Below are 16,191 nucleotides of genomic sequence, written 5' to 3'. Positions count from 1 at the left end.
TCTGAGAAACTTGTACTCTTCATAGATATATACCGAAACTCCCAAGTCACAATATTACTGCAACATGCATACTACAAAAGGTAACTAGTATTCAAGATACGTACACATTTAAAAACACTTCTACCCAACTTTAACCAACAATAACAAAATGCTACAATTAATGACACAGCCCAAGCTCTGATCATTCACTCATCCTCCTCATCGGTAACGAACTTGCCAGTGCCAGGATTCAACGCGGCGAAGAAGAAGAAGATGACGTTGAAGATGATCAGCGGTTCGAGCTCGTTGATGGGCACACCGGTCTCTATGTTGAGTTGGGCCAGGGCTCCCTTCCCAGTTATAATCTCTCCTATGAGTGAGAATGCAATCCCCAATTGTGCTAATCTCCCCACAAATAGCTCGTTTGACTTTGTGAATCCAAAGAGAGGACCTTCGAACATAAACATAAACATAAACAACATTTATGTACATAGGTATGGAACATAGTTTCAATAATCATAAGAGACATTGTTAATTTATAATCTTAGAATATGTTTTCATGAGCAAATATGTAAAGCCGCAGGTTTTATATTACAAAAAAGAATATTTAGGTGACAATCACATTAAATGAGCTTCTTCTTTTTTTTTTCTTTGTCAGTTACATACTATACGAAATTATTTCTTAAATTATATAGAAATCTCTAAATTCATTCCGTCGCTTTAGTGTGATTTTAAGTTCAACATATATAGAATTGAGTGTATATTATACATACACATACACATATATGACTAAACGGTGGCTATAGCATCCTATATTTTCTGGCTGGTGTATAACTGACATGACACACATCTATGTCATCAAGTATGATATGAATTTGTTGATGATCTAGGTTGCAGGGGTTGCAGCGGACAAACCCAAGCCCGTTAACGGTATGTATATGCATGTAAATTTACATATGCATGTATCTTAAGTTTATGATCTTCTATGATAACTATGATGTGTATGAGCTAATAGTCTGTTTTTACCTCCTTCCACAGCCTTCTCGAGGCCTGTGGGAGAATCGTCGACGAATCTCCCACGATCACCGAGAGCTCCAATGGCTCCAAGGAGAGTGAAGAGGATGAAGAAGAGGAGGAGAGGCTCAGCTTCATAGATTGGGATTCCTGTCTCCAGGTTTAGTTGCGCTAGAATTCCCTTGCCTGTGATTCCTTCTCCTAGTAGAGATGCCTTCAAGTAAAAGCAAATTATCGGCTGTTAGTGTTAGTATTATATATACAAGAAGTAGAATCGCATAAAATATAGTTTAACTTGATTTAATTGTGATTTGTACTCCTAAATTTGATATGTAACATTAGTACATCAATGAAAATTAAGCATTTGGTAATATTTTCACAGTTTAATAAACAAACATTGTCTGTAATAGCTTATAATATGTATGTGTAACATATGAAATCTGAGAATACTATTATACTTATCAATTACTGGGTACCACAAATGGAAACAAAAGTACAAGTAGATAGAATTCAAGAACTATGCAACTTTATCAATTTTATAAAACATAAATAGTACATTCTTAATTTCAAGTTAAGAATCATGAGAATGTACTCACTGCAAATCCAATCATGGCGACACGACCCACAAAGAGTTCATTCTCCTTTGTGAAACCAATCCCTCCTGAGGTTCCAAAGATGCCATCTTCAACCTTCGGCTTCGCCTTCTCAACCTGTAAATCATCATGAATTTAGTAACAGAAACGATATCGGATATCGTTCAGGGTTAATTGTTGATGCATTCCTCTACTATACGGACTTAGAGGGTGTTTGGGAGGCTTATTTTTTGGTCAAACTAGTTTTTACGCTAGCTTTTTTTTATTTCTACCTATTTAGTAAAATGGCAAATAAGTTAGCTTACAAGTCCCATTTTAAAAAGCTGGTATAGCTCAGCTTTTGAAAAACTAGCTTATAAGCTCACTTAAAAAAGCTAGGTTTGACCAAACAAATTACTATTCTACTCAAACAATTTTTATAATATTTTTATCAAAAAGACCGAAAGCTATTAAAAGCAAGTATAACTAATAAGCTTTAAAAAATAAGGCTTCCCAATCGCCCTCTTAGACACATTCTCACAATATTAATTTCAATTAATCTGAATGTAAAAAGTAATTTATTATTATCACAGTGATTCCCTCGTACTAGCAGAAAAATGATGCTCGTTTAGAATCCAGATGGTGTAAGTGCTAATAAAATAGTTTGAACATATCGATAATTATATAGCTTTACATCTAAAAGACATGCAGATGTACCTTCTTCGGAGCAGCCTTGGCTTTAGACTTGAAGAGAGCAAGAGTTGGCAGATAAGAAGGAGAAGAAGAAGAAGGGAAGCCTCTTCGAGAGGAGGGCGAAGAGAGAACGGTAAGAGAGAACGGAGTTGGACGAAGACGACGAACTTGAGACTGGAGCAATGGCTCCCTCTTGGGCTCGAATACTTGGTTTCCTCCGAGAGTACTGGACATGAACATGGATTGAGCCATGGGTTTTCAATTCTTCAGCTCTTTGAAGGGTTAAGCTGTGATGAAAGATGTTGAGAGCTTTATCGTGTGAGTGTAGGGGATAAGGGGGTGTAGCTGTGGTGGGCAAAGAAGAGACCACGTTTGCGAGCGTTAGATTTTGGTAGGGGGGGGAGCAAATTAATAGTTTTGGAGTGCAAATAGTTAGGTGGCACTTGGCAAATAATTAGTGAAGAGTATATTAATTATTGGGTTTTTTGTTTTTTCTTTTTTGTGAATTTCGAATTGTGAGCTTGAGGGGGTACACGTGGTTTTGTTCGAGATTTGATTGGTTATTGGTGGAGGGGATCCACTCGCTCGCTTTCCTCTCTTTTAGGAGGGAATTGGATGGATGTAGTCCTATGGCTACGTTTAATTTGTTTGGTTTCTTGCAATGTAGTTTGCATTTTTATGGGAGTTTTTGGAAATGGTTTTGGAAATTGTTTTTGAGATGTGTTGGTCAGTCATCTAGGGTGTGAAAGAAAAGTCTAGAGCATGGAATTTATGATGCTCATGGGTGATTTTAAAATTTTAGGACACTTTGATGTGTTGGTCAGTCATCTACAACATTTTCAAACATGCAACTTCCATAATAATACTAAAAACAAAGTAAGGTTTTTTTTTTTTTAAAAACATAACATACTTCATAGATGAAATAATTCATCCAGGATAACGTCGTAGACAGATTCTCGCCCTCGACGAAAATATCCGTCTACAGTGCAGCATCCCTAGACAGACTCATTAGCGATGTAACATCCTATACAGAATTTTCAGAAATTCTACATGGATTTTTCCGTCTATCCATCCAGGATGCCGAATTTTTTTACTAATGAAGGTGTTCCTTTACTTTTTACTTTGTTTTCAGAACATATCAATATTGTTTTTCACTTTTCCTTTCTAAATTAATGGCAGTATAGAAGTTTATTTTCATATTAAATACTAACGTTTTACTGAATGAATGTATATGTTTCTATATTGTTTTCAAAAATAATATTGCCAGTAAATCATAAACGCAAAGGAAAATTTATAGGTTGCAACCCTTATTTAGTGTTCGTAAATGATCGAATCGAACCAAAAGCTAATGTCTTCATATTTGTATTTGTTAAAATATTCAAATTCAAACCCTAGTTCAAATATTCATATCAGTAGTTTCTCGACGAATATTCAGTATTTGAAAAATATTCATGAATATTCATGAATATTTGTTAAATATCAATATATATTCATTCTACTAAAGAATTTGATTTTCAAGTAGTATTTAAACTTATGAATAAAAATCTTTCCTTTATAATTATGATGTATGTGTATCCCATTATCAAACTGAGTTAAGATTATTTAAGTCTCTTAAAATTAGTATACAAAACTTAAAGTAGAAATAGTAAGTAGGATTAAAATATAATATCAATCGTGAAATCAGACAAATTGGAAAGCGATCAAATTTTAAACGAATATTTAATAAGCAAACTAAAGGCGCATTTGGTTAAAGTTTTTTGAGACGGAAAGAAGTTGAAAGCTGACATAGCGTGTCAGAGCACCAGTTCTTTTTCTGATGCTGTCCCCCACCCATTTCACTGACATATTTGTTGCGCGCAGCGGAAATTTCGGCAGCACTTCGGCAGCACAACAAGAGAGTCAGGTCGCAATAAGAATTCTTGTTTCTCAAAGGGAACAAGAATCTGAAGCCTATATCCTATCAAAGTAGGATATTAGCTCTTCCTCTCGTCAGCTCTAGGACTGCGCGTCGAGGGACCCTAAAAGCTATTACAAATCACACAAAAGCAGTACAACCAATTTTAACGTGGTTCGGCAAATTGCCTACGTCCACGGGGCAAGGAGGGGGAGATCTACTAATAGAGGGAGAGAATACAACTAGGGTTTACAATCACTCACAATTTAAACCCTCAAACAAACTCTCAAATCCCTCACACAAAACTCTCTCAAAAGGCTGTACTAAACCCTAAAAGAAACTCACAAAAAATCTCCTCAACTGTCTGCAGCCGCACGCCTTACACTGTAGCCGCCAAATTCACAAATCCTCCTTGCGTACAGCCAGCCCTAGGAAACAAAAGCCTATATATAGGCTTGCAATTATTCTTCGGGTGGGCCTGGTACCTGGTACCGAAATTTGTGGGCATCCATGCTCACTTCCGTATTCACGTGGCCCCCACCTGCACAATTCTCCACCTCGGTGAAGTTTTCCCAAAACTGATCCGACACCAAAGCATCCAAATGTCTCACTTGTTATGTCCAGTACGAACTCAATCCACAACAAAGTCGAGAACCCGGACGAGAGTCCAAACAATCTCACCCCCATCAACTAATCCAAACCGGCTGCATCTGAAAGACTGCCTACGTATCCTCTTGCCCAAGGAATCAAGCCGAACGTAGTTCACCCAAATGGCCGACAACGGCCTCAACAATTACGAATGTGCAACAAGTTTCGACAATGATCAAACTTGTTGCTCGGAACCACCTTAGTGAGCATATCCGCCGGATTATCCTTCGTGTGGACTTTCACAATTTCCACATCGTCATCTTCAAGAACATCTCGAACGAAGTGATAACGAACATCAATGTGCTTCGTCCGCGCATGAAAAACCTGATTCTTCGCCAAATAGATAGCACTCATGCTATCACAATGAATAGTGACGGACCTCTGCGATATACCAAGTTCCTCCAAAAGTCCTCGAAGCCAAATAGCCTCCTTCACAGCCTCCGTAACTGCCATATACTCTGCCTCCGTCGTAGACAAAGCCACCGTCGACTGTAAGGTGCATCTCCAACACACCGGCGCACGGGTCAAAGTGAACACATACCCCGTCGTAGACCGGCGCTTATCCAAATCCCCAGCATAATCCGAATCAACATAGACAATGCATAGCTACCCACCTGTAGTGTCCCGCTCATAAACCAAACCAACATTGAGCGTACCTCGAATGTACCTCAAAATCCATTTCACGGCGTCCCAATGACCCACTCCTGGATCGTGCATGTATCTCGAAACCATGCTTACCGCCTGTGACAAATCTGGTCTCGTACATACCATTGCGTACATCAAGCTCCCAACCGCGCTCGCATATGGAGTCTTCGACATCAACTCACGATCTTCAACTGACTTCGGTGAAAGACCAGCTGAAAGCTTCAAATGGGCTCCCAATGGTACACTAACTGGCTTCGTATCCATGCTAACATGGAATCGCTGTAGAACCTTCTTCAAATAAGCCACCTGTGTCAAACAAATTCTGCCCTTCTTCTTGTCTCTGCCGATCTCCATCACTAGAATGCGCTTCGCCTCACCCAAGTCTTTCATCTCAAACTCATTTGATAGCTGAACTTTCAATTCATCTATAGCCGACCTGGAAATAGAGGCAACCAACATGTCATCGACATAGAGCAACAAATAAATATACGCACCTCCTTTCAACTTGCGAAAATATACGCAAGGATCAAACTGGCTCCGAGTGTACGAATGACCAAGCATAAAACCATCAAATCGCCTATACCACTGTCGAGGAGACTGCTTCAAACCGTATAGCGATTTCTTCAGTTTGCAAACCTAAAGAAGTCATTACTTTAATTACAGTTATCTACTATTTAGTGGACAATTATAATTTTATCTCGATGGGAATATGGACAATTATATTTTTTTTCTTGATAGAAATGTAGAGATAAATGCATATCATGCATAGGAGATAAAAAGGTATTAAATATGAATGAATCATTAAGCTTTTAGATAATAAAGATGTTGGATATGAGATGCAAGTCGGGGAAGGGGGAGTTGAATAGGATTGTTATCGTTTTTTTGCCAAAAACACAGAATATGCAGTGGAATACATAAAATAAAAGCGATAAATGAAATAAAGCAATATAATTGTAGGATGTCTAAAAATTACTACAGATAGCTGATTCTCATCAAACATTGATAATGGAGGTTACACTTCGACGACTTCCAGAAGGCTACAATTTGAAGACTTTCATGAAAATCGACGAATGTTACAATTCAACGACTTTCACAACAACCGATGAAAATTCTGATTCGACAACCTTCACAATCATCAACAAGAGTTACAACTGACGACTTTCACATTTCAAAGAGCCAAGACAAAGATTATGAGATGACAATCTTTGCAACGCTCTAATAAAAGAGACTACAAGTTGACGGTCTCTTCACCACAAGACGCAGAAGCTCACCTCTGCCTTCTAGAGTCAAGACGCAGAGCTCATCTCTGTGTCCCAGGAATAAAATATGAAACTCACAGCCGCGTTTCAAGAACAAAACGTAGGGTTCACCATTGCATTTTCAGACTCAAACGCAGGATTCACCATTGCATTTTTAACCCCAAACGTAGAGCCCAACTCCGCGTCTGAAGTTCAAGACGTAGAGTTCATTTCTAGAACGCGGATTTCGTGTTTGACTCGTTTAAACACGAGCTGAACGGTTCCAAAACCATTTCCCGTGATTTGAGGGGGATTACACCCCCACTAAGGAGCGATTTTAGGGGTTAGTTAGACCCCTTAATCCCCTATAAATAGCTAAAAATCAGTTTAAATCGGATATTCTAGCAGATTGGGATCAGCAGCAAAGATCTCTTTGGAGGGGGGACCTTTGATGATTTTCGGATCTGAAGGTTCGGATCTTAGCTTGGGATCTTTGGTTCGGATCTTAGTGAGGGGGGAGAGATCTGGGGATCATCCTAGAGGATCGGCTTTTGGGATCGCCTTGATTTTGGCTTTGAAGGTGGGATTTTCGAAGCATCTTGATCAGCTCCAGTTTAACTTGTCTAGAAAGTTTATTTCAGCTAAAAGGGATTGAAATCTCTTTTTCAAATCAACTCTTTTGCAGAGTTTTCAACTTGCTCGTCAAGTTCTTCTAAGCTCGTTCAGAGTTCTAAAATTTGCTTTGCAAGTTCGTCCAAGTCGTCGAGTCAAGAGGCGAAGACCAAGTTTCACAAGGTGAAGCATTCGGATCGTCAACGGGATACAAGAATCAAGCTCCCATCGACACCAAGAAGAACCTAGTTTTAAATAAATGGCAGGGTCTCTGTTGATCCCTTCTCTCTTTTGTAAATCGAGAAACCGATATATAGGAGTTATAATTTCTTTTTCTAAATCAGTTAGAGAGAGATTGCAAAGAGAGATTGTATTCATTCTTTTCCTAAGTCAGTTAGGGAGATTAATACAAAATTTTATTCTCATTTCTTCTTTAATTTTTCAAAGAACAATAATCAAATATCAAGAACAATCAACAAGGAATATGCAAGATATTATAGCAGTTCGGATGACAATCCTATGTCTACTCTTCCTTTTCAAGAAGAGACTTGTTCGTTATGCAAAGAGCTAACTTGAATCACAATCCCGATTTAGTAAACTTACAAGACCACACATTAGAATCCGTACAAAACCATTCGTCTAACCTAACTCCCACAATGAGTAACTCCAATTTGAGTACATTGTCAAAGAAGCTTAAAGCAAAACCAAAAACAATAATTAAAGCTTAGCATATAAGAAATATCTTATAGTCCTTTTGTTAAACAAACTGTCCTTCAAAAATATAAGCGTAGCTCGATGAGGAACAGTAAAGAAGATCAATCTAACAGCAAATTTCCTTGTTGAAAAGATATGAAGATGTTGTGCGTGACGAGTGAGAACTTGACGATGCTTCAATGGTAAAACTCTTCAACATAATCTCTCACAAATCAAAACCATAGAATTCTTCCCTCTCTTTCAATGATATAAAATTTCCAATAGGACAGGAAAGAGATATCCCAAACGTGATAGAAGTTAGAGAATATATAAACAATGAACAGTTGAGATTAAATATGAAAAATCTATAGCTAACATGTTTGCCATCTATGATGGCTCTCAACCATCGACAGTGTCGAGGCCCCATCAATGGTTGAGAAGCTCATCAATGATATAAAAGTCTCTGAAGTAAAAAAATCATCAATGATGTATTTTGACCATCAATGAGCTCTTCTTACCATTGATGGTCAATGCCTACCATAGACGGTAGAAATGCTGAAATTTACTTTTGAACTTGTTTTCACGTTGTTTCACCTCGTACACTTTTATACCTGTATTTACCTGTACTATATCATCTCAATTAATATTACTACCAAATGAGAGTTTGTTATTACTCAAACCAGAGATATGGTAAGGACTACATCTTAACAAAAGAAACGATTGATATTGGACTTGTTGCATCCTAATTATATTTTAACACTATTAACTATGTAAGAATATCTTAAAATAAAAACAGATTGGGATCACATTGTTAGCACCCATGTACATCCCTAAACATCATGTTTGCTACCTTTCCACTCCTTTTTTTAAACCACTTCAACAAAATTCACATTCTAGATCGTGGGTGTTCAAAGGCATGAGTATGGCCTTTTTTCAAAGAGTTCAAAATTTGTAGGCTGCACCTTTGACGTGATTTTTTCTGTCTCTCACTTTTCTACAAGGCAATGAGCTTTACACGTCTCAAATAAGTAGATGACTACATTGATATATAGCTCCCATTTATATAGTTCATATAACAACTTTAATTACATCCTTAATGAAAAAGAGAATGGTAGGTAGACTAGACTCAAACCACTTTGTTGTTTTTTTAAATTGTTCTCATAACATATTTGTCCTTCCAATAGTCCTTCTAATAGTAATACCGTTGCGCACAGCGGAAATTTCGGCAGCACTTTGGCAGCACAACAAGAGAGTCAGGTCGCAATAAGAATTCTTGTTTCTCAAAGGGAACAAGAATCTGAAGCCTATATCCTATCAAAGTAGGATATTAGCTCTTCCTCTCGTCAGCTCTAGGACTGCGCGTCGAGGGACCCTAAAAGCTATTACAAATCACACAAAAGCAGTACAACCAATTTTAACGTGGTTCGGCAAATTGCCTACGTCCACGGGGCAAGGAGGGGGAGATCTACTAATAGAGGGAGAGAATACAACTAGGGTTTACAATCACTCACAATTTAAACCCTCAAACAAACTCTCAAATCCCTCACACAAAACTCTCTCAAAAGGCTGTACTAAACCCTAAAAGAAACTCACAAAAAATCTCCTCAACTGTCTGCAGCCGCACGCCTTACACTGTAGCCGCCAAATTCACAAATCCTCCTTGCGTACAGCCAGCCCTAGGAAACAAAAGCCTATATATAGGCTTGCAATTATTCTTCGGGTGGGCCTGGTACCTGGTACCGAAATTTGTGGGCATCCATGCTCACTTCCGTATTCACGTGGCCCCCACCTGCACAATATTCTAGCTTTCCACCCAATTCGCTAAATTTTACAGCGTTTTGGGCGGAAAGCTGCAAGCTGTCAGAAATACCCAACAATCTTCAGCAATCCAAACGGGCCCTAATCGAAAATACATCTAGGTAAATTCTATTCAATAATAAACTAGAATACAGAAAAATATTTATTTAGTATTAAATAAACTACCGAATCAAATATAATCGAATAGTTATTCCAACAGTTAACGAATTATTTGCTAATTATTTGCTTGATTTCCACTCCTGCCCGTATCGTTCAAATAAAAGACTTAATACCAAGCTTAAATGGGCCGTTCTTTAGTTGGGCCATCATTGGGCCGAGCAACAACGGGTTTAAGAAACGCTAAAGACGGCCACTTCACCTCCTCCATTCTCCCCGACCGCCGGCTAGTCTCAGCCCGCCCGCGCTCCTCCTCTAAAAAAAGACCAAACTGCCCCTCGTCGATCTTACTTCATCTTCAAGTAAGTATTCTCTCTTCAAAGAATCGAACTTTTTTCGCCCCCAATCTCAAAATCAAGAGCATGTACAAGCTTTATGTTCTATCCTCCAAATTCTTCCTATTTATACATCAGAAAACAAAGGAATATATGATTGGATCTTACGATTTGAACCCTTTTGCTGTTTAAAACGGAGATTTTACATGGGTTTTGGGGGGGTTTGGGATTGAAGATGAGCTGTTTGATATTATGCCACTCTCAACTTCGGTGTTCTCTTGTTAGTTTATTAGCCAAAACAAGATTATTTTAGATGGATATCACGGTAGACGCATTGGCCTTAGTTTGTTTAGATCCAGGAAACCCTAATTTCATTTTGCTAGAAATTTGTATGATATGATTCTTGTGTGGAATGGCCCTTTTCAACAGTTGGGTGGTCCCGGGCAGAGATGAACAAATTGTTGGAGTATGGAAGGAAAGCGATGTTTCTTGTTCGGGTTCTTTCTGGGCATGAAGAAAGGAGAATCAGAGCTTACAGGCTGCAGCTGCAACAGCGAATGGAAAAGGTCAAAATTTTGCCTTCATTTGATGGTTCTTGTTTTGGATAGTGTTTAATAGTTTCATGTGATGATGTGTTGAGTTGTTTTTATTAGCAAACCATGCCATGGAAAATGAACATTTTGTTATATTCATCGCCCCGGTGGATTAAAGAGTGGAATTTCTTGTTCAAGCCTGTTTATAGTGGTTTTTTTTAGATATTAGCCCCTTGAGTCATTGCTATTTGGATACTAGTCCCTCAAATCTTCATATTTCGATATTAGTATATTCCTCCCTCAAATTGCATTAGTATGTTGATATTAGTCCTTGTGGTTAGTTAGGGTTATAAATGCAAGGGGATATCCCGTTATCTTTAACCATTATTATTAGTGGGCAGTTATGTCCATCACCTAACGAAACCCGAATCCAATGCTATCCAAACCCAAACCTGTTAGTAGGCTCCAACTTATTCCCGTCTCACCCTTCTTCTACCCCTCAACAGAAAAATGTCAGGGAGCCCAAAAAATCAACTCGTGAGCAGCCTCTTGCTGTCCCCACCGAAAATGCTCAGCAAAGAGCTATTACTTGTTTTATCCTATAGCAGCTAACTCCTAGTTCAGAAAACAAGTTGAAGAATTAAGCAGCAGACATCAAATACAAACAGATGATGCTTCCCTTTTGTTTCGCTCTGATAAGCGCAATACTATATATTGTTAAGGGAATTTATGAATATTCCTTGAAGATTGTCTTTTACCTTGAGGAAGATCATTGTTGCGCAATTCCCCGGATCCCACTCGAACCGTCATACAGTTCCTGCGAACCGATTCCCTTCGATACACGAACTGGTTCCCCAAAATTAGCGTACCACTTACAAGTATGATAGATGCAAAGTCTCTTTAAGTGCACGTGCGCAAGACGCAATGCAATGTGTGCGATTAAGTGAAAGAAGGCACATAATAGAGTGTATGAATAATGATCCGATGATTTTACTGTAACTTAAAACGTATGTTAATTAAATATAAAATAAAACCATGATCCTAAAATGAGCGCCGTGGAAAAAAACAGAACAAAGAAATGAATTCCATTAAAAAAAAGTATTTAAGTATTTTATATGAAAAAATATTAAAATTCATAATTAGCTTTCTAGTTTTCTACTATATACTTTGGAAAACTTTAAGCACCCTAAAAAATTTACAACGTACCAACCAAATTTTCGTACCGAAGCAAGCTACCCATTAACGAATCCAAATTTTCTAAGTGCCGAATTATGTGCCCGAACTCGTACCAGTGACCCGCTACGTACCGCGTACTGTGTAATTATGAATTAGATACATTCAAGCTGACATATAGATACACAGCTTGTTCAAAATATCCTTCGAGCAGAGAAGTACAGGTACAAGTGAAGGGCAGTGTGGGACATCGTGAATGGCAGAGGAAAGAGAGTACCACTACTTGTCCTGAGAATCTAGGTGAACTGTTCTACCCTTTGCCTTAGGAATAAAAAGGATAAAAGGGGTAAACCCTCATAGAGTGCAAGCAGACAATATAACTCCAAGCTCTTTAAGGTACTTCAGTAAATATCCTGGCTCTTGTTATAGAGCACAAGCAGGAGAATGGGACAGCGTAATGTGGAGATTGCTATTCCCTGTTGGGCTTCCCTCTACCTCCTCCTATTTCTACGTAGTTTCCAAGTTTCTGTCTGGTTGTTGAGCCAAAGACAGGCTAAGATAGCACCTTAAGCTACCTAGCTACATACCAGTTTTCTAATGTATTTAACCTAACCTGTAGCCTAGTTTCTGATCTCTATTAAGTTGCAGAAAAGATCTCGGATTATAGTGGACGAATATCTTTGGCACAAATCAGAGCTCAAAGACATACTTGGTGAAGAAAATGTTGTGCAAGATGGATATTTCATGACATAGAAAACATGCCCCTTGATGATTTTATTAACTAAGATGAATTGCAGTTCATTAACACACACATGCAAGGGCATACTGCAAGTGCTCACATTGTCACACATGCATGCATGTGCAGTTGTGCCCTCCCTTTGCACTGTTCTAAGCTTACATATTAACTCGTACTATATGATAATGTTCTTATCTTTAAATTTTGACTGGTTTGCTGATGAGTTAATATTTATGTTTCTTTTTCTGATTAGGCACAAGCAAAGAAGGCTGAATTAAAAAGAGTCCCAGAACAGGTTATCTTATCGGAGGTTCGGCGCATGGTAGAGGAAATGCAAGCGCTTAATCGCAAACTTGAAGAAACTGTAAGCTTAAAACGGAGATCCTTATCCACTGATTCTTACTTTTTGGCATTCAACACGCTACAGATAAATCTTTGGATATTGCACCCAGCGTACTCTCTTTTTAAACACAACCAAGCCTAAATATTGTCAAACCTGCAAACTCTTGCTTCACAGGGAACCTTTCTCCAACTTTACTTCACTGTTTGGCACTAGAAACAGCTCATGCTTATCAAATACTATAAAAATCAATTATTTACATATGTATTTTAACATGACTTAGTGAATGGGATCTGTAATACTTTTTTAATACTCCTTTGGAGTTTAGGAATCATATTAGAATCTACCATATATAAACAAATACCCGAGGCCGTGCATTGGGGGGTGCCCCTTAGCCACCCCTTGTGTTTGATACCCATAGTCCGAAGGATTGTGGGCAAGTTACCTCATCAAACAAAAACAGTTTCTGGCTGTATTTGACACAAACTTCATATATCTCCTTTTGATACTTACTTACAGATATTTCTGTAATGTCTTCTTATTTCGTAACATATTTGCAACCAGAAAACCTTTTCGCTACCATTTGGATTCATGTTTGACTCTCACTGGATATTTCTTTGATATGATTTCATATACTATGATCTTATTCTTCTTTCATTATTCATGATAACCTATAATGTTTGTGACAAATATATTGCCTGTATCGTAAACTGAAACAAAACAAACTTAGGATATGCTTCAGCTTAAGGCATGAGAATAAGCACCTCTAAAAAGAGAGGTTATTACTTCAATTAAATTGGAGAGTTGGTAATGTTTATAAATATGGAATGTGTGTGTATGTATGCACGGGAGCACGTGTGCTCCCAGAAGATTTAGGGACAAAAAACATGTGACAACTTCCAAGCATTGTCACATTATCTTAAAGTGATATTTGCAAATGTAATGAACGGGTTCAAACGTGCATTATTGTGGTTAGAAGGTAGGGGTTTGTATGTGCGTGTGCGTGCATGTTTGCGCGCACTCATGTTTGTAGGAAAGAATGTGTGGGGTGTGGCATACTCAGTGTAAGTATGTTGTTCTGATGGGTGGTTGGATTGAAGTATACAAAACATGTTTCCATATTGGATCAATAACTACAATCGACTATGACCATATGCAAGGAAAAATTGCTCAAACTAAATCTGACTATGCAATACAGTCATTCAGGTTGGAATTTTCTTTGTACTCATAATGAAAGGACTTGCTTTGAACACTGTTCCGAGAACAATTTATGATGTATTTCATTCACTTGTCACAGTTGGACTTTAGAAAGAAACTTCTTCATCAAGACACATTGAAAATTTCCCAGGTGATTGGTACCACCACCCGTATAGCCATCATGAATTGTTTCGGTGATTCTTGTGCATTATATCTAGACTCCATATTGGTTCCTGTCATACATGTGATAATTTTTTCTTAGAATCTTACATCGTCTTTTTTGTGGAAAAATAAATATTTTCACTAGTTTGAAACATTTGAAGCAGATAAGTACCACGCACATTCAAGTAGTTTCATATTATTAGGTTAAAACAGATTCAATAATCTCAGCTTCCAGTTAGAAATGTGATCAAGGAAGGCTCAGTTTGTTTAGAGTTCATACTACAATCAGGTCATTGCCGTTGATTAAAGTTGGTTAGAATTTAGAAAAGAAAAAGGAAATATCAAAATTCCTTGCAACATTTTAGTGAGGACTATTAGAAGTTATGATGGTTAATATTGTGATGCTTTGTTAAAAGACATTAATTTTGCTTTTGAGTATTCTTCACTCGTATATCTATCATGATTGATACATTTTTTCCTTCAGGTTTTTAAATTACTTTTTTCATTTTAACTTTTCTGAGATATTTTCCCAGCAACACCTGGAAAATAATATTTTAATCTCTCTCAAAATCCATCATCGGTGGTAAAATCTTAATTCTTCTTTCAACATCTAGGAAGCCGCCATTGAGGATTACTTGAAACCAATTGACAAGAATGCTCACACCATTATGAACATGCAAATTGACAAAGAACAACAACAAATGAAGGAGATGATTAAAGCCATGCAAGAACAGGCAATGCATAACAAAGAGATCGCAGAGAGACAAGTGGAACTTGAAAGTATAGAGGCACAGAAGCAAGCTGAACCAGATAGTGTAGATCAAAGTCCCCAAATTCAAAATATGGTGTCCCGTCAGAAACAAGAGCAAGCCAATTGATGATATATAATCATCCACCTCAAGGGAGAATTACTGTGAGGATACCCAACTTACTGTTAGATTCATATCTGCTATAATAAATATCCCATCAACTATTGTCAGAAATTTTGATTCGTTTATGATGTTCCATGCTATCTTCTCTAGAAAAATGCACTGTTGTAGAAATCCAAGTATTTAAATGCTTCTTGAAGAAACCATATTCTGCTCACTATTGACAACTCTTATTCTTCTGCCACAATCTCGCTTGATGTTATTGTCATTGGATTCCTTATATTTGTTAGATGAACCCTCTTTCTCCTGACACTTGGTAAGGATGAAACTTCTTAGCAATCGGGCTGCCAATTTACAACCAGCTGATACCTTGCCAGTCTTTGCTCTTTCAGCTAAAGGTATGAAGAAGTAAATCTGACCTGAATTTTGGTTTTCCATTAGTTTGTACATGCTTCATTCCTTAATTTTTGTTAATGTAGAATCTTAAATCTGACTTATTTCAAATTCTTACTAATTTAAGGTTCTATGTTGATAAAGTATAAAGCTGTAAATTCTAAATTCAATCCGGAGGTTCAGACAGCTTCAGTTGTCAGTCAGTCATAACTAGATCCCTTGATCAAACTGCTCCATCCAGTTAGTGTCAGTCAATAGAAGTGAGTTCAAAGTTTTGAACCCCAACTCATGATTTGGATTTAACCAAATACAACTGGATGAGACATTTGGGTTTTTAGACTAAACTGATTCACTTTAGGCTGCTTGCCCTCCCTTGAATCTGATGTGCTTTTTTAAGGTACAGTTCTGGACCTGTTGTTGTAAAGTGTTCATAGAAGCACTGATAGCCACCCTGGCCTGTCTATTCAAAACTAAAGTATTGCAGCACATGGCAACTAGATCTATAATGATGCACCACTGCTTTTGTTCTCAGTTCAATCCACACATCTTCC

The 16,191-nt window shown here is 37.8% G+C and overlaps 2 protein-coding genes across 2 annotated transcripts; one reads left to right on the top strand and one right to left on the bottom strand.

Moving 5' to 3' along the window:
* Positions 1-2,642, bottom strand: LOC109825832 (photosystem II 22 kDa protein, chloroplastic). Its single transcript, XM_020392740.1, has 4 exons — positions 2,283-2,642; positions 1,590-1,703; positions 1,006-1,207; positions 1-430 (listed from the first exon to the last, which is right to left on the bottom strand). Exons 1-4 carry the CDS (start codon positions 2,508-2,510, stop codon positions 186-188), a joined length of 789 nt encoding a protein of 262 aa, XP_020248329.1. The 5' UTR covers positions 2,511-2,642; the 3' UTR covers positions 1-185.
* On the top strand, positions 10,118-15,474 carry LOC109826025. The gene is made up of 4 exons (XM_020392979.1): positions 10,118-10,264; positions 10,667-10,803; positions 12,933-13,043; positions 14,993-15,474. Exons 2-4 carry the CDS (start codon positions 10,687-10,689, stop codon positions 15,254-15,256), a joined length of 492 nt encoding a protein of 163 aa, XP_020248568.1. The 5' UTR covers positions 10,118-10,264; positions 10,667-10,686; the 3' UTR covers positions 15,257-15,474.

Source organism: Asparagus officinalis, chromosome 10 (genome assembly GCF_001876935.1).
Source record: "Asparagus officinalis chromosome 10, Aspof.V1, whole genome shotgun sequence".
Taxonomy (NCBI): domain Eukaryota; kingdom Viridiplantae; phylum Streptophyta; class Magnoliopsida; order Asparagales; family Asparagaceae; genus Asparagus; species Asparagus officinalis.
Note: the sequence above shows the minus strand (reverse complement) of the source record. Positions and strands in the feature narration are given on the sequence as shown.